This window comes from Lepidochelys kempii, chromosome 9, assembly GCF_965140265.1.
Source record: "Lepidochelys kempii isolate rLepKem1 chromosome 9, rLepKem1.hap2, whole genome shotgun sequence".
Lineage (NCBI taxonomy): Eukaryota > Metazoa > Chordata > Testudines > Cheloniidae > Lepidochelys > Lepidochelys kempii.
The window spans coordinates 13,554,627-13,578,256 of NC_133264.1; the positions used below are offsets into that span (position 1 = coordinate 13,554,627).

The 23,630-nt window shown below is 41.1% G+C and overlaps 1 protein-coding gene across 9 annotated transcripts in view; it reads right to left on the bottom strand.

The window, feature by feature from the left end:
• Positions 1 to 23,630, bottom strand: part of NAALADL2 (N-acetylated alpha-linked acidic dipeptidase like 2) — a 913,317-nt gene that overhangs the window by 165,396 nt on the left and 724,291 nt on the right. For all 9 annotated transcript variants that reach the window (XM_073359348.1, XM_073359349.1, XM_073359350.1 and 6 more), the window contains one exon: positions 7,409 to 7,555. In XM_073359348.1, the coding sequence (XP_073215449.1) occupies positions 7,409 to 7,555 (147 nt within the window). The remainder of the gene's footprint in view (positions 1 to 7,408; positions 7,556 to 23,630) is intronic.

The window sequence follows — 23,630 nt, forward strand, 5'->3', positions numbered from 1 at the left end:
TGTTTGGCTAAAATCAAATAAAGAGAGGTATACAATTAAAATGAAAGAACTTAGTTTTCCCTCAGAATTTCCTCTTTCTATTTCTAACTAACACTGCTAGGGCTTCCCTGTGTTGGAAAGTTAACCGTAGCACTAACCTGCGGCTAAATGCTTCCAAGTTAGGGGGAAATAGACTATTTTTTTACTCCTATAGCTGTGCTTCTCTCAACCCACACAGGTCAGGTGTCCCGTTGTAAAACAGCTGACCTGACTACTTGCACCCAGTGGAGTTTATTGTTCCAGCTATAGGGAGTCTACTGAACATGCAGAAAACTACCTAACCCAATTCCAGAAACTTCTGGGCATGGCATGTTAATTGTGCCTAGCAATGGTGACCCAGACACAACTCATTCCGCTTTCCACCTTGGCTCTAGATGTCTTAGAGAGATCTCTCCCTATTTGGCACATGGGTACACTAGCAAGTAGTACAATTGTTAACTACAAATCTGTTTACCCATCTGCTGTGCTGTGAAACATAGTTTCAATGACTTCAATCAGATTTACTTAGATTATGGAGGGCATTTACAAGAGCAGAGTTCAGCCTAAGGTGGATGTTACTTCATATGGAAGAACACAGCTATCAATTATTCATTTGAAGTAAACAGACTTATATGAAACGGCTGTATTAGTGAGATTAAAAAAAGACAGAATAGAAACTGAGACAGAGGAAGAAAGAAAAAGAAAGCAAGCAATACGCAAGGGCAGAGGAAGAGGGGAAACAATTAAGTGATGAAAGGATAGTCTCCATTACACCAGACATGCAAGCACATTCAATCAATGCACCGAAATGGAACCAGGAACAACCAAATAGGAAACTGAATTCACACACAGAAACTGATTCTCATCTCACATTACTGTAACTCCATTGACTTCAATGGTTGCTCCTGATGTTCAGAAATGAAGCTGGGAGCAGTATCAGACTTGCATTGCTCCTTACAACCCCCTCAGACCATAGGTAAGGAATATAAAGGAAGCTGAAACAAAAACACTTTAAAAAGATCCATCCCTAAATAGGTTTCAGAGTAACAGCCGTGTTAGTCTGTATTCGCAAAAAGAAAAGGAGTACTTGTCGCACCTTAGAGACTAACCAATTTATTTGAGCATAAGCTTTCGTGAGCTACAGCTCACTTCATCGGATGCATACTGTGGAAAGTACAGAAGATCTTTTTATACACACAAACCATGAAAAAATGGGTGTTTACCACTACAAAAGGTTTTCTCTCCCCCCACCCCACTCTCCAGAACCTTTATAAACACAGTGACCAATGATGTGTCAAATACAGTGGTTTGGCAATTGTGCACAGGTACTTTCCAGCAGCATGAAGCACATTCATCTTTTATATCTAATGCTCTATTTACTGATATGAAGCCACATCATTGTGAAAATCCAAATTTAGTACATTCAAGAATATAGAAATGTACTGTACAAAAATGGAATGAAAAGAATAGCACTTGAAATTTACCCTTTTCACGGGAATTTCTGTCAAGTCTATGATTTTGCACCACCAATGTAGATATTACAACAATATGGAGAGTTACAATGATGGACCAAACTACTGTGCTCTAGAATGTCTTCACTTGTGCGGCTCTAGGATACTGATGAAGATTTGAGTAAGGTTGTTTCTGTAATAGTACCATTACATGCCACTGAGAAAAGAAAGACATAGTCATGGACCTTCAATTACTGTCTAGATATCTTAGATACTTATACTGCCCCCATCACGTAATATCTAAGCACCCTCACAATCTTAAATGTATTTTTCCTTGCAACACTATTGCAGGGGAGAGCAGGGCTATTATTCTCATGTTACAATGGGGAACTGAGGCACAGAGAGGCTAAGTGACTTGCCCAAGGTCACACAAGAAGTCTGTGGTGGAGCTTGGAATTGAATCCAGGTCACCAAGTCTTAAGCTAATGCCCTAACCACTGAACCATCCTTTTTCTATTAGAAGAGCTCAGATGTGTTCTCAGCACAACTCCTCACTGCATCTACAGACTCCTCTGCTATTGCTTAAGATTTCCTGAAATCAGCTTGAATAGTTTGGAAAACTGTTCTACATCATTTGCTTCTTGGTCAGATTCCCCTTCAAACAGGGCCCAAAGAACAGGGGAATCAGTGGAGTGGTGTTTATACCAGCTCCTCAGTTGCTTGTGTATTAAACTTGGGCTTCCTCTTGTTGATGTGATGAATTAGAAAGTGACCTTCAAGCTGTTGTTATCCATCCTGGAGGTAAAGCTAATGCCCCAGAGGCTATGGAGACAGAGGCTTCCCCCAAGCAATAACAGCAGGACCCTTAGAAAAAGGAGAGATTAATAATGTGGTTTTCCTGCTTGAAAATTTTTCCGACTTGATTTCTTACCAGGAGACTAAAATGCTATGTATTTCTGTTAGTAAACAGATGAACTACATTTCACTTAGTATATTTTTATCATGGTGGTTGGGCACTTAGTATGCAGTCTGCTTGCTCAGTTCTAACCAAAGCTGTTTGCCATCGAAATCTCACCTCCCTGAAACATTGCTTCAGTATATTAGCTAAATTTCAAAAAAGATATCTTTTGCTCACTCTTCTGGTCTGAGCGTTTCCTCTTACATTTTTAATTCCTCGTATTTACTTCTCAAGCTCCTGCCGATGTAGTTTTTATATCCTTCTCTCTGAGGATCAGCATTGCACGCTCTGTGCAAGAAATACGTTTCTGTAGCTGATCTGTAACTGTTGCTCTGTACATTGGAGCTTCCTTCAATATATAATAGAATGGATGCAAGATCAGCGTAATTTGTGCCTCTCTCAGAGCGGTGCTATTGTTTTTTGATACTCCCAGCCTTCTCCAGAAAATAGATTTAGCATCCTTAAATCGCTCCTGAACTGCTCATGTCTGGTAGTATATAGCATACTATATGAGCCACTGAGCCAGTTTCATAAGAAAATGTTAATAAATCAATGAAGTGGCATGTAAATGATGGAAGATTAACTGCTCACATAACCAGTACAATAAATAATCAAGAGAATCCAAATTTAATCACGCTGAGTAACTTTGCTTGTACTAAAAACCCATCCGCTTGCCTACATACATTTGCATATTTTTCTAAGTGTTTCATTTCTCACATAAAGCAGATATCATGAGGTTCAGGGCAAAATACACTTAGGTCTGAAAGGTGCGGTACATCAACTTCAAGACTGGAGATAATATCTATCACATAATTTATTTAAGGTATTAATTTACAATACAAGAGATAAAGTAACTAGATTTTTAATAGAGTGCGGCGCCTTAAAAGTTCAAATTCATTGTGTGACATTTAATCAAATGCTCCAATATTTTCTTCTACGAGTTCAACTATATTGCTCCATTTTTTTCAAAGCAAAATGATAATTAATAGTTGTAAAAATAACCTGAAGATGGAATATGAAACTTTCTATAGGAGTAAAATAAGCAATATTGATGGGAACTTCAGTGTTAATACCATACATGTTGCTGGGGAAAGGAATATGGTTTTGATACAATAAAGTTTGCAGATTCTTTCACATGCCCTATATATAGTGAATACCCAGATCTGGAACAGAAACTATGTGCAACAGCTGTTAAGAGTGTATTGGACCACAAGCCTGTCATAAACATTGCCTCTTAATCTGAAAGTGTCTCCTTTTTCATTTCCTTTAAACCAACCTCTGCATTGCATTTAATCTGAAACAGAATGATTCTCCTAATAGGTGCAACAGTGTTTACAAATTGAAAACCTAGTTATTAAACTAAATCTTGTTTCTACAGACATTTCCATTAACACCATAATATCTTCTAAAGAGGATCACCCCAACATTTGGCACATCCATAGTTTGCTCTGCATTTGTGAAATTGAATCATTAGCAAATTAGCAGTGCACATGCCAAGCAAAGCTAAGGATGAAAAGGGATCCAGCCCTGTTACTCAGTTTCATTTTTGTATCTAAACCGCTAAGGGAACATGTGTAGGCACAGAAAGTGCTTAACATGACAATCAGGGAAACAGGATGTTAAAATGTTTTCATAGTTAGAAATAAGGAAACACACCATTTTCATGTCCTCTTCTATCCACATGGTAGATTTTCACAAACGTTGCTACCAATTTTCAAAGGTGTTTAGAGGTATTGGAGGTCTAATTTGAGACTCCTTAAAAGGAAATTTATTTTCAGACAGTGAGTGCTCAGAATTTCTTAATATGAAGACCCTATAAGATGTCTCAACTTAGGCAACCAAAAATTCACTTCTGAAAATGTAGGCTATTACTAGAAAGGAGACATGATAAAAGAATGTAATATAATGATCTAGAGAAAGTAGCTCACAAACTTCTATTCTTCCTGTCTCCTAACAAAAGAACAAGAGGACATTCAATGAAAATAAAAGATGAGAAATTTAAACTGTTGAAAGGAAATATAATTTTCACACAAACTGTGATTAAACTCCGGAATTCACTGCCACATCAAGTTGCTGAGGCCAGGAATTTAGCAAGATTTAAAAAGAGATTGGACATTTATATGTATATCAAGAATAGGCAGAGTTACCATAATTAATTATAACAAACAAATTTGTGGAAGAGATATTAAACCTCATGATTAAAGGCTTCAGAGGGGTAGCCGTGTTAGTCTGTATCAGCAAAAACAATGAGGAGTCCTTGTGGCACCTTAGAGACTAACAAATTTATTTAGGCATAAGGTTTCATGGGCTATAATCCACTTCATCAGATGCATGGAGTGAAAAATACTGTAGGCAGATATAAATATACAGCACATGAAAAGATGGGAGTTGCCTTACCAAGTGGGGGGTCAATGCTAACGAGGACAATTCAATCAGGGTGGATGTGGCCCATTCCCAACAGTTGACAAGAAAGAGTGAATATCAACAGAGGGAAGATTACTTTTTGTAGTGCTAATGAGGCCAATCCATGCAGGGTGGAAGTGGCCCATTTCCAACAATTATGTTTATGTTATGTTTAAAGGCGTAAGACTTATCTCTAGCTATTTGAGATTAGGAGGAGACATAAATGTGGAGGCTAGATTACTCCACATCTGTCTTCTTCCTACACATTCATCGGAAGTGTCTGGTTTTGGCCCCTGTTGGAAACAGGACACTGGACTAGACACTCAATCTGATCCAGTATGACAATCTCTGTGATCCTAAATTTTTACGTATCTTCCACAGATTTTTGTTTGAATCAAATAGAATGCTAAATCTTCTTGTTAGCCACATAAAGAATCCATACACAGAATATTCAGACCCTGCTCAGAAGAGCTTCATGTTACCCTGAATGGCTTCCCAAATCAGTTATACAGAAAGAACAACATTTGAACAGAGAACCAGTGTACTTATCTGACCACACAGAAGCTCTGTCTTTCTAAAGGTTAACGCACAGGTTCCACAACAGGAATGAAATTCCATATCTTAAGGACTTAAGTTGTAATCAAGTGGTGCATAGGGTTTTGTGCAGGCTTCCCTGAACCCTGAGTGACTTTCACCCCTCATTAAAGAAAAATAATCAGTTAATAATAAGTCACATTTTATTTGATGAGTACAACCATGTGCTTGGTGCTATAAAGAACAGTAAATAAGACACAGTCCTGACCTTTGCATGGTGTGAGAAATAATAAAATGACATTCTAACTAATCACAGATTATTTTTAAAATGTTGGTCTTTATTTTCTTTCCCTTTTGAATCCAGATGAAAATATAGAAATGGAAAGACTCATTAGAACTTACTACTCCATAAGCATTATGTACTGAATTTATTTTACTCACCATAAAGGAAATAGTCACTATGAGTGGTTTATTATCACACTTGCTGATAATACTCCCATTTTGAAGTTGTGTCCAAAAATAAAGTTAAAGTCAGTTTTATATTTTTGACTTCAGGGATATATCTTGATATTGTGATAGATGTTCAGTAAACCAAATGCTTGTTTTGTTATATCCCAGTCTCTCTTTCATACAAAGGACAGAAAAATTGATCCAAATTTCCCCAGGAGTTACCTAGATAGGAACATATGCTGATTGCAGTATATTACTTGAAATGAGAATGGTCTTGATTTATTTTTAAAGTAAATCATAATCATAATAATAATAATAAGAGAAGCCGATTGAAAAATGTTTGATTCTTGAAAGAAAACAAGAAGGTTTCGTTGGCACCAGATATTTTTAATTAATTCCATCAACCCCCAAACTTCCCCTTTTGTTGACAAAAAATGCACTGCTAAAGTATGTTGCCATTTTGCAATGACTCTGGAAGGAATGAAGACTAACAGTTTACGTTCATAGGGAGAGAAGAAATGTTGAAGGAGACTAGTGGGAGTTTCGTTCATCTGAGGAGAGCAGAATATTGCAGTGCCTGGTGGTTTCACCCTACATGCCCAGAATGCTGGGGTTACCAGTTCCTCCTCTATACTATGGAAATGGCAACACGGTTTAACTCTTCCATTAATATTGCACATAGGGAGTGAAATTCACCCCAGTGCACGGGGCTAACAGAGGCCAATGCACTGAGAACAGTGGGGCAGATTCTCCACTCTGCTTCAGTGTAGTGCAGAGTGAGTAGTACAGGGAGCCAATTGTGTCTTTATAATCCTCAACCACCTAACCTCGAGACAAATTAGAACTGTGCCGGAGCAAGGCAGAATTAGCAATAGGGGAGCTCCCCTCCACCACAGTTGATCTCTGTGCCACTAAAACTCGACCACAGAACAATGTCAGCATACACTCCAGATACACTCAGGATAGGGGGAGAAGCCAGGATTTATGCCACAGAAAGTGTTCTTAGTGGATTTGGGAATCTAACCCAGTAGATGGGAGTTAACAGCCACTTGTAGATTGTAGAGTAGAATTTTGCCCATGGTTTGGAGACACATGTAAAATGCATTTTAAGGTTTTTCTTTCCTTGACACACAGAACAATAGAAACACACAGATATTCATTTTTTTCTTGTAGCAGGCTGTCTGACAAGTTGGGTTGGCTAATCCATACTGTGTAATTTCTTAGATGACACAGAGCCTTAAACATGTCCCTCAAAAACAAGAAATAAGAAAAAACACTTCACATATCATGGCGTTACTCTGAATGCTGAAGATTACAATTATATTTTTATATTAATCTTACTATTGCAATTTGATTGTTGTGATCTGCTCTATCAAAACGCAAAAGACAGTATACATCTTTTAAATAGAATGCTACAACACTGCAAAGAACTGACATTTCTAAGTACTATAGAAACTTCCAAACATCTAAAATAATTCATTAAAATGAGATAGCTTTCTGCTGTAACCTACTTGGCATGGAATATCACACTGAGTAAAACCAGATTCTGCATTTTTTTTATTCCCTTGTGTTGTCTTTTTCCATTCACAATTACCTGTAATGTTTTGATGTCTTCATAAGAAAACTGCACAGTGGGAACCCCAAGATGGTTGATGAAATAATCAGAATCGCCCTGCATCTGCACAGAACTCACATTGGATCCTGGGCACTTCATTTTCCCCAGACAGGTAAGGCTCTGACTCTGAAAAAAACAAATCAAGAGTTCCAGTTATTTAATTATTTGCAACTGACCTGTAATGACTCAAGATGATATCTGATATTTATGCAGCATTTTCAGCTTGAAGGACCCCAAAGCAATTTAAAAACACAGGCCAGATCTTCCGCTGATGCAAATCAGCATGCATCAATTCACATCAGCTTCAAATCTGGCTACATAAATAGACAGAAATAATTTCATCCACCATTTAAAGGCAGCAACCTCTGTGGTGGAATGTTTAAGTGTACACAGCCACATGGCTGATTATTTCAGAGTAGAAGTGAAGGTGAATATCATATTCAAATGAAAGAGTGGTGGGGGAATTTAGGTAGGCAGATGCAATTACCCAAATTGGCCATGATTTGGGGAATTAGCATCCTATTCTTACAAAGAATGCCATCTGATGAAGTGAGCTGTAGCTCACGAAAGCTTATGCTCAAATAAATTTGTTAGTCTCTAAGGTGCCACACGTCCTCCTTTTCTTATAGCACAGATGGTGAGCTTTAGAGTTGCAAAGAGTTCTTTCAGAATTAGTTCCATAGGTTATAGTCCAATGTCCAATATCAGGGTGAGCGAGTTTGGAGTTGGGGGACCTCAGTCTTGTGACTCAAACTTCCCCTGAAACCTTAGCAGATCTGAGATACAGGATCAGGGCCCAAGACTTCTTTTTATAGTTTCCTGGCAGCCTCTTGACAGTAGGTGAATAATAGGTAAAACACCGTGGCTTTGAAGTAGACCTATTTCCTAAGCCTCATCGATAATTAGCTACATGGATTAGCATAAGGCAACTACCTATCTACCGCCATTCACAGATAGTTTATTACATACTTCAAAGAGAAATGAAGACAATGATATTACCACATTCCCAGTTCATCTAAATATTAATATTCCCTTTTGATCTTTGAATCAATAGAACACAGTGACAGACAGGAACCCTCTGGTTACATCGTTAACCTCTAACAAGATATAGGTAAACATAGACTACAATCACTATCTTCTTCCAATTCTTTAACAATACAAGTCTACAGTTCAAAGCTGTAGTCTATCTAACATGACTATGTTAGCTATTTATAAGAAATAGCCTTAATTACAATTTACATACTTTCCTAATATGTCTTTAAAAGGTAGAATTTGGGTCATTTAGCCTGCAAGTTGCTTAACCCTTTCACAGCTCCCTAACATCAGAGCGCTGCAGCAGATATCTGGTCATCTCACTTGAAATGTTCCATGAAATGCTGGCATTTTAAAAGACTGTGCTATAGTGGCTCACAGACAAGGGGTTAAGGAGTGAAATGCAATGAAAAGGCTGAAACTAAGTATAAATTTACTGTGCTATTGGTTTAAAAAAATTGGTGCAATAATATCTTCATAATCCTTGTGCAACAGGAGTAGAAGTGTGAGCAACAAGAGTGATGTAGTGGTGGGAGTCTGCTATAGACCACTGGACCAGGGGGATGAGGTGGATGAGGCTTTCTACCAGCAACTCGCAGAAGCTACTAGATCGCACGCCCTGGTTCTCATGGGTGACTTTAATCTTCCTGATATCTGCTAGGAGAGCACTACAGTGGTGCATAGACAATCCAGGAAGTTTTTGGATAATGTAGGGGACAATTTCCTGGTGCAAGTGCTAGAGGAACCAACTGGGGGGGGGGGAGGCTTTTCTTGACCTGCTGCTCACAAACTGGGAAGAATTAGTGGGGGAAGCAAAAGTGGATGGGAACCTGGGAGGCAGTGATCATGAGTTGGTTGAGTTCAGGATCCTGACACAGGGAAGAAAGGTAAGCAGCAGAATATGGACCATGGACTTCAAGAAAGCAGACTTCGACTCCCTCAGGGAACTGATGGGCAGGATCCCCTGGGGGACTAACATGAAGGGGAAAGGAGTCCAGGAGAGCTGGCTGTATTTCAAGGAATCCCTATTGAGGTTACAGGGAGAACCATCCCGATGTGTCGAAAGCATAGTAAATATGGCAGGCGACCAGCTTGGCTTAACGGTGAAATCCTTGTGGATCTTAAACATAAAAAAGAAGCTTACAAGAAGTGGAAGATAGGACAACTGACCAGAGAAGAGTATAATATTATTGCTTGGGCATGTAGGAATGAAATCAGGAAGGCCAAATCACACCTGGAGTTGCAGCTAGCAAGAGATATTAAGAGTAACAAGAAGGGTTTCTTCAGGTATGTTGGCAACAAGAAGAAAGCCAAGGAAAGTGTGGGCCCCTTACTGAATGAGGGAGGCAACCTAGTGACAGAGGATGTGGAAAAAGCTAATGTACTCAATGCTTTTTTTGCCTCTGTCTTCACGAACAAGGTCAGCTCCCAGACTGCTGCGCTGGGCATCACAGCATGGGGAGTAGGTGGCCAGCCCTCTGTGGAGAAAGAGGTGGTTAGGGACTGTTTAGAAAAGCTGGACGTGCACAAGTCTATGGGGCCAGACGCATTGCATCCGAGAGTGCTAAAGGAATTGGCGACTGTGATTGCAGAGCCATTGGCCATTATCTTTAAAACTCGTGGCGAACGGGGAAGTCATGGATGACTGGAAAAAGGCTAATGTACCAATCTTTAAAAAAGGGAAGGAGGAGGATCCTGGGAACTACAGGCCAGACAGCCTCACCTCAGTCCCCGAAAAAATCATGGAGCAGGTCCTCAAGGAATCAATCTTGAAGCACTTACACGAGAGGAAAGTGATCAGGAACAGTCAGCATGGATTCACCAAGGGCAAATCATGCCTGACTAATCTAATCACCTTCTGTGATGAGATTACTGGTTCTGTGGGTGAAGGGAAAGCAGTGGATGTATTGTTTCTTGACTTTAGCAAAGCTTTTGACACGGTCTCCCACAGTATTCTTGTCAGCAAGTTAAAGAAGTATGGGCTGGATGAATGCACTATAAGGTGGGTTGAAAGTTGGCTAGATTGTCGGGCTCAACGGGTAGTGATCAATGGCTCCATGTCTAGTTGGCAGCCGTTATCAAGTGGAGTGCCCCAAGGGTTGGTCCTGGGGCCGGTTTTCTTCAATATCTTCATAAATGATCTGGAGGATGGTGTGGATTGCACTCTCAGCAAATTTGTGGATGATACTAAACTAGGAGGAGTGGTAGATACACTGGAGGGCAGGGACAGGATACAGAGGGACCTAGACAAATTGGAGGATTGGGCCAAAAGAAATCTGATGAGGTTCAACAAGGAGAAGTGCAGGGTCCTGCACTTAGGATGGAAGAACCCAATGCACCATTACAGACTAGGGCCCGAATGGCTAGGCAGCAGTTCTGTGGAAAAGGACCTAGAGGTGACAGTGGACGAGAAGCTGGATATGAGTCAGCAGTGTGCCCTTGTTGCCAAGAAAGCCAATGGCATTTTGGGTTGTATAAGTAGGGGCATAGCCAGCAGATCGAGGGATGTGATCGTTCCCCTCTATTCGACATTGGTGAGGCCTCATCTGGAGTACTGTGTCCAGTTTTCGCCCCACCCTACAAGAAGGATGTGGATAAATTGGAGAGAGTCCAGCGAAGGGCAATAAAAATGATTAGGGGTCTGGAACACATGACTTAGGAGGAGAGGCTGAGGAAACTGGGATTGTTTAGTCTGCAGAAGAGAAGAATGAGGGGGGATTTGATAGCTGCTTTCAACTACCTGAAAGGGGGTTCCAGACAGGATGGTTCTAGACTATTCTCAGTGGTAGAAGAGGACAGGACAAGGAGTAATGGTCTCAAGTTGCAGTGGGGGAGGTTTAGGTTGGATATTAGGAAAAACTTTTTCACTAGAAGGGTGGTGAAACACTGGAATGCTTTACCTAGGGAGGCGGTAGATTCTCCTTCCTTAGAAGTTTTTAAGGTCAGGCTTGACAAAGCCCTGGCTGGGATGATTTAATTGGGGACTGGTCCTGCTTTGACCAGGGGGTTGGACTAGATGACCTCCTGAGGTCCCTTCCAACCCTGATATTCTATGATTCTATGATACTTCATGGCAAAATCTTAGCAAGGAAAGTGCAGTAAATGCTAGCTGAAAGCTAGAAAATAAACCCAAGACTGAGTACTAGCATCACATACTAATGTAGCTTTCAAATGCATTAGGTAATTAAGCACCTTATAAAGAGGCATAAAGCCTTTCAATACCTATGATAGAAAATAAGCTGCCTAGGTTTTCTTAAGAATAGTAAGAGGTTAAAGAGTAGCAGCCGTGTTAGTCTGTATTCGCAAAAAGAAAAGGAGGACTTGTGGCACCTTAGAGACTAACCAATTTATTTGAGCATAAGCTTTCGTGAGCTACAGCTCACTTCATCGGAAAAGCTTATGCTCACGAAAGCTTATGCTCAAATAAATTGGTTAGTCTCTAAGGTGCCACAAGTCCTCCTTTTCTTTTTAAGAGGTTAAAGTAGTCCACAATGCTTGGATGACAGTCTATATAGTATATTACAACTCCTTAGTGCCCTCCTTGTAATTGAATAGCCTGTTTCAAAAGCACTTTGTTCATCCTTTAACATTTAAAAAAATAAATTCATGAGACTAGTCAATTACAAAGAGCCAGGTCCCAATATTCTTTCTTCCTCATATAAAATAGCACATGTAGGACACCACAAGCAGAGTCATCTCTGTCAGTCAGATTGTGCTGGAGGAAGGCATAATTCAACATAAATAAGATCACTGGAATCCGGCCCAAAATTTATTTAAAGTACTTTGAGGTGATATTCCAACCCGGACTCCAACTACCAATTATTTTGTGGTTTTGCACTCCCATTTTCCTTTATTCTTGATTATTTGTTTCTCTCCTGCTGTTGTGTGAAGACCCATCCAAGCATCAAGGGAACCTGGCTGACTAACTAGCCAGGAGAAAAAATGGATCTGTCTCTAAACAAAGGGCTAGCTTCTCAGCTAATGTAAATTAGTGTAGCTCCACTGACATAAATTCTTGCTCTTTAAAGTACAGAAAAAACAAACAAAAACAGGTATAAAAATTAAAAATTAATCATATGTGCTCCTTGTAATCATAATTGTTAAAACATTTCAGATAGAAGTTTGATTTTTTAAGTTGATTGGGTCCTTTCATTCCTGGTGTCTCACTAAACCTCCCACCAATTCTTTAAATAGTAGTTTTCAAACACATTAGGCAGACATTTAACAACTTCACAATGTGTGACTGTTTAAAGAAGTGAAAAATCCACCCACTCAGTACTGTTATGAAACCAGCCAGATCCTGTACTCTATGTACTGGGAAAGGTTGTTTACAGATTAATATGTTTAGCGCTCTTATGTGATCGAAAGGAAAGAAAAGAAAACCTTCACTTTTCAAAAATGTTGGAATCTTGTCTAGAAAGAGCGGGATAATAGAGAGTACCTTTCATTGTCCTTCCTTACGAGCCTGATTCTGTAACTCTCACTTATGCCAAGCAGTACTTACTGACATAAATAGTCCAATTGAATTCAATGGCTTTATTTGATAAAACTGAAGTCACATTAGAAGCAGCAGAAACTTGTCAGAATACTCAGTTCAATAAAGAGATGTTTAAAAATAACTAACTATATGTGACTTTCATACTTTAACATACATGATCCACATCAAAAATGCAATACAACTTACGTGTCCACATACAAATACATGTACATAATATTAAACACACACACCCGTTTAAGAGTTTCTGTCTGTGGAAACGATGCAGCAAACACAACTGCTTAGTCAAAGGCAAATCATGTAGTGAAAATGTGTACACTATAGGTTAAAATAGATGAGTTAAGTCCAAAATAACTTTTTTTATATATCTTTAACTATGAGCTAGACATTTTCAGGGGTTGCCTAAGAAATAACAGTCTAGTAGCATATTTTTTAGCTTGTGAAATTAGTGGTCTTCCGTAACTCCATCGCCCTCTGTCCCCACAGCAGAGAAACACACATCTAATGTACAATACTAGTACATGAAAAGAAAAGGAGTACTTGTGACACCTTAGAGACTAACAAATTTATTTGAGCATAAGCTTTTGTGAGCTACAGCTCACTTCATCGGATGCATTCAGTGGAAAATACAGTGGGGAGATTTATACACACAGAGAACATGAAACAATGGGTGTTACCATACACACTGTAAGGAGAGTGATCAGGTAAGATGAGCTATTACCAGCAGGAGAGCCGGGGGGGAAAAAACCTTTTGTCATGATAACCAAGGTGGGCCATTTCCAGCAGCTGACAAGAACGTCTGAGGAACAGCGCGGGGGGGGGGGGAGGGCAGGAAATAGTTTTACTTTGTTAGTCTCTAAGGTGCCACAAGTACTCCTTTTCTTTCTCTTTACAGTGTATTCTCCCCACTGTATTTTCCACTGAATGTATCCGATGAAGTGAGCTGTAGCTCACGAAAGCTTATGCTCAAATAAATTTGTTAGTCTCTAAGATGCCACAAGTACTCCTTTTCTTTTTGCGGATACAGACTAACACGGCTGTTACTCTGAATACTAGTACTTGGTTTCAATGTTGAGTACCTTTTTGTTTCCTACATGACAATGTTACAGAGACACCTTCCCTCTGTATGTTGTATTGGAGTAATCTGACTACTATCAGGATTATGCAAACTGGTAAATAAGGTCTGGCAATGTTGTATAAAATGAGATTTTCACAATAAACCATTAACATTTGCAGATTTACCTGTATCTCTATGTAAAAATGGATCTTACCGCTAGTGAAAATTCAGTGTTTGAGTTTTTGAACATCTATAGTGTTTCACGAAAATTTCCAGCATTTTGCTAAGCCAGGACATTTTTGTGAAATCAGAATAAAGTGCGAAAACCTCAAATGCAGATATTTATTAATTTAATTGATAATATTTCAGAAAGCCCTAATTGTCATTCATTAAATTTTACGTGCTAATATAAATCTATTTTTCCTCCCTCTACCCTGATTTTCAAAGCTCCAAGCATCTGTAATAGAACCTGTGGGTGCTCAATACCTCTGAAAAGAAAGATTGTGTTATAGGACACCAGGCACCCAAAATGAAAGGGTATTGTGCCTAAGTATTACAACATACACACCGATATTTTCCACTGATCTGAGATTTTGCAATACTTAGACACAATATGTTGGTTAACATCTCAGTACCAGTATGTGCTTTGCCATCGAAGGATACCACATTAAAAAATTCCATTAATTTCCAACTGCAGGAGGAGACAGCATGAATTGTTAGCATTAATTCATTTGCTAGTGCATTTACCTTGCTTTTCAAACCATGTTTTCTGCTAGTTTTTGCTGTTCAGCTTCCTCAAGTTGTAATACTGCCAGATTTTACCATGCACACCATATGAAATCTATTTGCTATATGGTGCAAATGAAATTTTAAAGGGTACAGTCTGAGGAAAAACCTTTGTGTGATGGGGTATTCACCCCACACCTGCACAGATTGGGTTAAGGTGGCAAGAGAGGCCAATTAAACTATAGGCTGTACCCGATGGAAAGCCAGGAAGTCCGAAGGCCTAACTGCTGATGAAGTGGAGCTGGGGAAGGAGCAAAGCTGGGCACTGTTTATAAAGAGAGGAAGTTGGCAGTAGATTGGGGGAGATGGGCCTGCAGGGAGGGAAGCCTGCAGTCACAAGAGGGAAAGGTGGAGCCTGAGAAAGGCAGGGTAGGATACAGTCCAGGGATGGAGCAGGAAGGGTATGAGAGGGATGAACCTGAACAGCTGGTTTGAGCATCCCTAGATTGGAACCCAGTGTAGAGGGCATGCTTGGTTTCCCCTACCAGCCACTATGGGAGTAGCGAAGTCAGCACAGTAGAGATGGAGACTGCCTGAGATTTTGAAGAAGGAGACTCTGAGAATACCTCAGAAGGAGAAGATAATGGTGACTTGGCCAGAGGGATAAGCCATAAAGGAGAAGCACTGAAGCTCCAGACCAGTGAGAGAGGAGCCACAGAGCGAGTGACTGAGGTAAGGGGCTGAGCGACTGCTGGAGGGGATGCTGATGGTGGTGAGCTGATTACCCAGATGAGCCACAAGGAGGCACCACCGAGCGGTGAGTAGCAGACCCTGTGATAGTCTGTTATTGGATTTCTGGGCATTTCATCTACATTAGATATTATGGATTGTATTTCCCTTTTTAGCTTATGCAAATGACCTGGTCAGTTTCAGATTTACTCTGTTAACATGATTAAAATGCAAGGGAAGCCATGTTATCTCAAACTGAAGAACTGTGTCAATAATCTATTTTTTCCTCTATGCATATCAGCAGGGTCACTCTAGATTCTGAGGTTGATCATTCATTACATTTTTAGATATTTTTACTGTAATTTTTCACATATAGATTTTGACGATGTCCAAAATCAGAGCTAACTCAAAATAAGTAACTGAAGCACTGATCCAAAGGCCACGGAAGTCAATGGGAGTCAACTGGATCAGGCCCTACGATGGCTTAGTGCCTCCTATAAGACCTCTCAGGAATGGCTACAGACTGATTAGACCCTTGCGAGGCAGTAATGGGCAAGTCACATGTTTGACAGGACAGAAGATGTCATGGGAAAGTTAAAAAGGAAGACAATGTTTCACAAGAAGAAGATACAGACCTTCAGAAACTTTCAATCTGATACACGAGAAGTGAACAGGTTTTCTGGTCAGCCTGACTGTCACGATCAAGTTATATAATATCTATCATTGTGACATCTCTCATCCGTGCCCCAAAACCTACTCGTTTAGCATCAGCAGTGTAAACAAAGATCTTTTTAGTCATCCCACAAGGGAAGGCTGCTTTAAAAGTGCAATCAAGGTTCCACAGAAGCAACAGGTGGTACCCAACAGATGGACTGCATCTGCATATCCCTTGGCTGCATCACTGCGGCCCTTAGCTCACCTGCTATGCCCCCTACCTGGCCAACACTCCCCACTCTGGGGGCAAGGCTTGCCAGCTGCAGGACCCCCAGTGGAAGAGGGGTTTCAAGCTCCTTGTGAACTTCTGACTCTCATTTAGATCAATGGATCAAATCGAGAGTTCCTTACTCAGTCCTTACACAGACATGGTAAATGAGACCTGAATTTTTAAAAAAAGCTGAATTAAAGACTCAGGGCTGGCCCACTGAAAGTTGCAGATGCACGTCAAGATTTTGCCTTATCTGCTTAATACAATTGGGTCTCTCTGAAAGACTTGTTCCTTAAAAAAATTCCTCATTGCTCTATATAGAACAACGTAAGGGAAGACTTTTTATTTTGACAGTCTAATAGACTGATGTTTTGTTACTATTTCAGAGTGAATGCTCACTGACTATAACATAATATTTCATGCTTTTCGCAACACCACATAATAAATTTGGGCATGTCTACATGGGGACAATCAAAAGTTAATCTGAATTAACTACAGGTGTAAATTTAAAGTGGTTAAATTAAACCTCAATAATCCCCTACATGGATGCTTTTATTCAGAATTAAAGTAGTCTTAATTTCGTTTCGATTAATTTATTTTCTGCTTAGAAAACAGCCACTTTTTAATCCTATTCAACAGGATTCTTAAAATGAAAAGCTTCAAGACAAGAGGATATCACAATACAAATACATGCGTTCACTTCAAACTATATCATTTCACTCAGTTCATCACTCTGCAAGTACTGAATCAAAGAACCACTTCTCACTGTGAATGAATTGTGAAATGCAGTGGAAAAGAATATTGGCATTTCTGAGTTGACTGCTGGTGATCTGTCTGAAAAAGTGAGAGCATTGTGACACTCTAGCAATATGGAATAAATAAAAGCAAGAAAAAGGTTGCTTATTATTAATTATTTTTATTGCAGTATTAGATAGTGGCACTGACAGAGGATGGCTGGACTGCACTCTGCTAGGCACAGTAAACAGTTGCTACCCCAGAGAGCTCTCATTCAAGCTTATGATAAGACACAACAGGTGGATGAAGCAAGCAAACTAGAAGGGGAGAATGAAGTAATATTAAGTTATTGTACACTAGTATTCAAATTATGGGGCAGTATATATGTGTACTTATGACAGTGCATTTTGATACAATATTCTTTAAAACAACATATAAATAAGAATGTGGCACACGCACAATGCTTAGGGTTTGTCTACATGGAGACTGAGTGTGTAGCAAGCTAGGATGAGTGTGTGTAGAGTGTATCACAATCTGGAGTCAGAAGGCCTGTGTTCAACTTAAACTTCATTCATCTTCACACTTTATGAATGAGACGTGGTGGCAGCGTTTGAGCTGTGCGTTCTCTGCAGTGCAGCAGCTGGAGTCATGGAACTTGGTTTGAAGCCCTGGATTTTGCAGATGCAAACTTAGCCTAGTAATGGACCGGGTGGAAGGAAGAGATCAAGCGGCGCACAGACCTGGCCATGCAGGGGGATGACAACAGCAGGAAAGTAAATCTGTTATTTTACCTTATTGGAGAACAAGGCAGAGCAGTCTACAGCACTGTGAAGATCACCACTGCCTCAAGCCTCAGCACAGCAGCCCTATTGCTCCCCAAAACAGACTCAAACGGATATAGGTTTTTCACTAGGGAAAAAAATCTGAAGAGGAGGAGATAGAGCCCTATGTTACAGTCTTACACACACTGGCAGCTACATGCAATTTTGGGGACTTGTGAGGATCCTGCCACTAGAGAGACACCAGGAGTGGACTAAAGGAGTTGTGAGGGGTGCAGTGACACCCAGATATGAGATGACTACACAAGCGGGACGAGTGATCTGAACAGAGGTGAAAGTAAGCCGGTACGCCCCGGTACAGTGTACCGGCAAGAGCCGGTGTGCCATACTGGGGGTGGATAGGCTTCCCCAGGTGCAATTTAAAGAGCCTGCAGCTCCCAGCAGCGGCTGGAGCCCCCGGCCCTTTACATTGCTGCCAGAGCCCCGCTGCCGGAGCCCTGGGGTAGCGGCAGCAGGGCTGGGGCGGAGATTTAAAGGGCCCGGGGCAGTACTGGCGGCCGAGCCCTGGACCTTTTAAATCATCCCTGGAGCCCCATCGCCAGGGCTCTGACAGGGTCCAGGGATGATTTAAAGGGCCCGGGGTGGTAGTGGCGGCTGGAGCCCTGTCCCTGGAGCCCTGCTGCTGGAGCCCTGGGGAAATGGTCCTCTGGCCCTCCAGCCCCGCCCCTTCCGCCAGAGGCCCCACCCCTTCCGGGGGCCAGAGCCGGCCCCAGCCCAGCCCCGTACCGGTAAGTCCCTAGACTTACTTTCACCCCTGGATCTGAAGCAACAGGTGCTTAAGAGCCAGCAGACAACATCCAGAGCCATCCTACAGAGTAGGGATGTAAAATGTTAACCGGTAAACATTAGTCTTACCGGTTAACCCACCTTAACTTTAACCCCTGGGCCAGCCAGCTGGCTGGCCCCAGCTGCACCAGCCCCAGCCGGAATGGCCTCAGCCCCAGCCGCTCCAGCCGGAGTGGCCCCAGCCGCTCCAGCCAGCCTTTAATTGGTTAACCATTTAAACAAAATATTTTTAATAATTTAAACAGTTAACATTTTAAATGGTATTTACATCCCTACTGCAGACATACTGAGATTATCACAGAACATAGAGACAGAGAACCATCCAGTGGCCAATCCCACATAGGGAAGAGTCTAGAAACACATTTTACTCAACTTGAAGACAGGTGAATAGGATACAGAAATAGGTCACTCTCTGTGTGATTGCCTGTTGAGGAAACCAACTATCTCAGACTACGTAACTGAGTTTGTGGTAAAGAATAGACTTCAAACTGGCTACGTGCTAGCAAATTCTGGCCACAGGGATAGAGGTTGGGGATCTCGGTGTCAATTATTTGTTGTTAATGTTTTATATTAAAAGGTTTGTAAAATAGAGAAATGTATCATGATCAGTGGAACTGGAGTCAAAGGACCCAGGTTCCCTGGAGAGTCTGTTATTGAGGGAGCAGGGAATGCAGAGCGTTAGGCTGGAAGCAACTCCACCACACGGACAGAGCAATTCACAGGGTTAGATAAAGTTCCACTTGTTCAACAGCTGCATTCAGCTTCACACTTGGTGGATGCACAGAGCCTCATATTTTCTCAAATGCAAAATAACACAAAATGAAACGAAAAGGAAAGATTAAAATGACATAAATCAAAAAACTCACCCTGCAGAAGTGGCTCCTGCAACTCCTCTCAGGGATGGGACCAGCTCCCCACCCTGGATGTTGTGACCTGGCCACCTGCAGCACCACTCATTCAACTTTGGCCCAACTGCCCCTCCACCATCATGACAAAAGGACAGTTGACCCAAACTGAAGTGGTGTTGTGACCCTGTGCACCAGGGCTCGAGTCATTGTGACCCTGTGCACCAGGGCTCGAGTCAGGCCCAGCCTTGTGGGACAAGAGCCACCGCTATGGGTGAGTCCAGGGTGGGCTTGCTCTACACTGCCTATTGGAGGTAAGTTCTCAGACTCTTGTTCCCTTTCACACACACGGCACAAAATCCAGGAAACACCTATGCACATGTTTAGCTTCAAGCATGTGAAGAGTTCTAGTGACTTCAGTGGAACTATGAAAGTGCATGAACACAGAGACTAAAGACTTTAAGTTGAGACCTACAAGTTCTGCTAAAACTATGACGGCAAAGCAAAATTGGTTTCCCTTTAGCTTTTCTTAGTTTCATTACACGGTAGAGTCACTTTCTGCTGATGCACTTCCTCACATTTTTAATTCTATGGAGAAAACGTATTTGGCCAACTAATAGAGAAAAAATAGATTATTATTAAAATATCTTCATTTTCCATTACTGTCCTTGCACATGATATTTTTGTTAATATAGACCATGGTCCTACCGGCATTTAGGCATGTGTTTATCTTTATTCACTTGATTAATCACAATGAAATCACTGGGATTGTTCATGTGAGTAAAGTTATGCATGTGCATAAAGGTCCAATTCTGCACAATTCAAATCATTGGGAGTTTTGCCATTGAACTGAAAGAGCATAGGATCAAACTCCAAATATTTGATGGTCCGGGGTCTAATACTATCTACCTATTCTCTTTCTTTACCTTTTATATACCTATGGTAACATTCCAAAAAATTTTGTTTGCATGAACAATCCTTACTCATAGGAGTTATCCAATTAAAATAAAATCTGGAAGGACTACATTTTTTTTTTTTTTTTACACTCAGTGCTTACTTGTACACAAGAGAACACCTGTAAGTACTATTCTTCTAAGAGCTAGCAGGACTGGGCCCTTTCATTTTATCCTATATCTTCAGAAATAAGCCCCAACCCTGTTTTTTGCTCAAGTGGAACAAAGATGAAGTAATAATTCTATGAGCCAGCAAAAAAACCCATGAAATAGGGATGCAATCTATTTAGTTACTTGATAATGTAATTAAATAATAAGGAGAAGGTTTGATGTTTTAAAATAAGGATAAAAGGATAATATAAGGATAAAATATCATTATCGTTCATGGTCCAAGAACAATATGTTTGTGACACCAATGTACAAGATCAATAGTTCTAGATACAGTAACTGCTTGGTTCAAGTTTTAGTTTACTAACAAGCACCAGAATGTAAAACACCCTTTAATATATGAACCGATGAGGCCAATTAACACTATAAGAATAAGTTCACCAATAAATACTTAACACTAATATATAGGGGGAATGTTTTACATGCACCACACTGCTTTTCCCAGTTTATCTTCATCATGAAGCCGATTCCAAACTATCAGTATTCTTTAAGCCAATGGTTCCCAAAATGCAAGGACTATTCTATTTTAAAAGAGAATCATTTTTTGCAATAAAGAACATCTTATCCATGAAGACAAATTTGCAAACAAATCCTAATCAGTGGGAAAGACATATATAATAACTGCCCACTATACACAGCACATCACACTTACCACCCAGACAGGAATAGTGAGGAAGGGCATAAGGGTTGCCATCATTTGCATTTTTTCTTGGAACAATCCTACTTATATTGCTTGGGTGGGGGAAGGCTTTGAGGGGCCACAAAATCAGGGAACTATTGAAAAAAAAGGCCAGCAGACAAAAAAGTGTGGGGGTGGAGCGGTCACAATAGGATAGGGTCTGCAGAGAAGAGGAGGTGAGCCAAGAGATTCAGCAGAGGCAGCTGTATCCACCCTCCCTTTTCCAGAGTGCTCCCATGCAGGGTGCAAGGAAACTGTTTAGGAGCAGTAGCACTTTCTCCTTTTAAACAGCCTGAAGGCAGCAAGGTTGGGGTGATGAGAAACTGCTTTGCAGCAAGTGGAGGCACAGGATGGTGGTAGGAGAACAGAAGGAGGAGCATGTTGTTTCCTGGCTGGCTCTCAGATGAAAGGGCTTCCTCGTCCTTCCTTTATATACCAGCATGGGCTCTGGTTGGCAATTTCCAGCCAAACTACTCCTTATACACACTCCCATGTCCAAAAGTAATGTGGTCCATGGATCATTAACCATGTTGCAATACGGCAGTATAACACCATGACCCTTTGATTCAACTTGGTGACATTTAAACTGTGACAAAGCTCTGTCCTTGTCTCTGTGGGTCCCGCATTTCCTGGAGGATTTCACTAGCCTCAGAGGCTCACTGTGACCCTCCACATAGCCCTTCTCTTCTCTCTCTAGAGGAAAGGGTCACAGCCTACTGAGCCATTTTCATCATAAGCCAGTGAGGGAGATGAGGAGAAGCTATCTTCCCTTGCACGGTCTCTGTTGTCTCCCAGTCTCAGTGATTAATCAGGGGGGCAAAGTGGGGAGCCCAGGCCGGCCCCCTACTCCAGTCTCCAGCCCAGGGACTCTAATAGTATCAGCTATGGTAGCTGACATTTTAGAAACAGGACGCATACAATTCCCTGGGCTACTTCCCCACAGCAGCCCCCACTTTCTCAGGATCCACTTCACCCTTACCTTAGAGTCTCCTTCCTTGTGCCTGATATGGTGTGTACTGCCCAGTCTTTCCAACAGCACAACTTCCTCCTACAGCTCCTGACATGTGTGCCCACCTGACTAACTGGGAGGCTTTTAGCTAGTTTCAGCCAGCCCCTGACTGACTTCAGGTGTCCTAATCAACCTAACTGTCCTCCCTGCCTTCTGGAAAGATCTTAATTGGCCCCAGGTGTCTTAATTGACCTGAAGCAGCTGCCATTTGCTTATTCTGGTAACAGGGATTTGTTTAGCCTGTGGCCCCAATATATCTGTCTCCCATTACTTTACTATAGCCATCTGGCCTTGCCCCATCACAAGATGTATCATCAAACTGCAACATGCAGTGCTGGTGATTTGATACAATATGATGCTGCTGGCAAGTCAAATGCTGAATGCAATGTGAGATCATCATGAAATAGGTATATGCTCTCTTGGGGGAAAAAACACAAAAAAACAGAGTGCTGACCTATTGCCACCCTTAAAACAATAGTACCTAGGGTAAAATTTTGTCCTTGTTGTTTTTGGCAGGTACAAGTAACATCACTTTGACGTCTACCTGCTACGTAGGGGCAATAAGTTAAGCAGATAGACATCTAAATTGCACCTGTAAATAATTGGGTAACAAAACAGTTACTGCAAATATTCACACATGCAAAGTAGCAAGTGTTACACGGATTTGGGATTTGGAAGGCATTCAGACTTAAAACTTTCATTTCTTTGTTTTGTTCTTTTCTCCTCCTTCTCCAAAAAAGCTGTCCTAAAGGTTTCTGTCAAAGCATCGAGGACCTTCCCAGGCTGAAATCCCTATATTGCAGGCACCTCCATTTCAAATACCCCTTTCTCTTAACATCTTCAGCTCTGACTAAGAATCAAAATCTGGATCCCCTGCACAGGAATAAACTAACATGAAGCATTAAGACAGGTTAGGTAATATTTCGGATGGAGGAGAGCTTCCCTTACAGCACTTCCAGAGGAGCTACCCATCGCTGGCATAGGGAAGCTTTTCTTTGTCCCTCTTTGTAAGAATGGGCTCTTGGAGCATGCAGCGTCCACATTGTATCTGTTCTCTCTCCTTTCATGTTCACAGAGGATGTCAGTGTCATTACAGGCTCACCGAGCATGGCCACCATATGAAGGGAATTCTGTTTCAGAGAAGATGGTTTCTTTCAAGAATAAAATTTCATGGGTGATGGTTACTTTAGGATATAGTTCAAGGGATACTTAGAGGCCTAAAC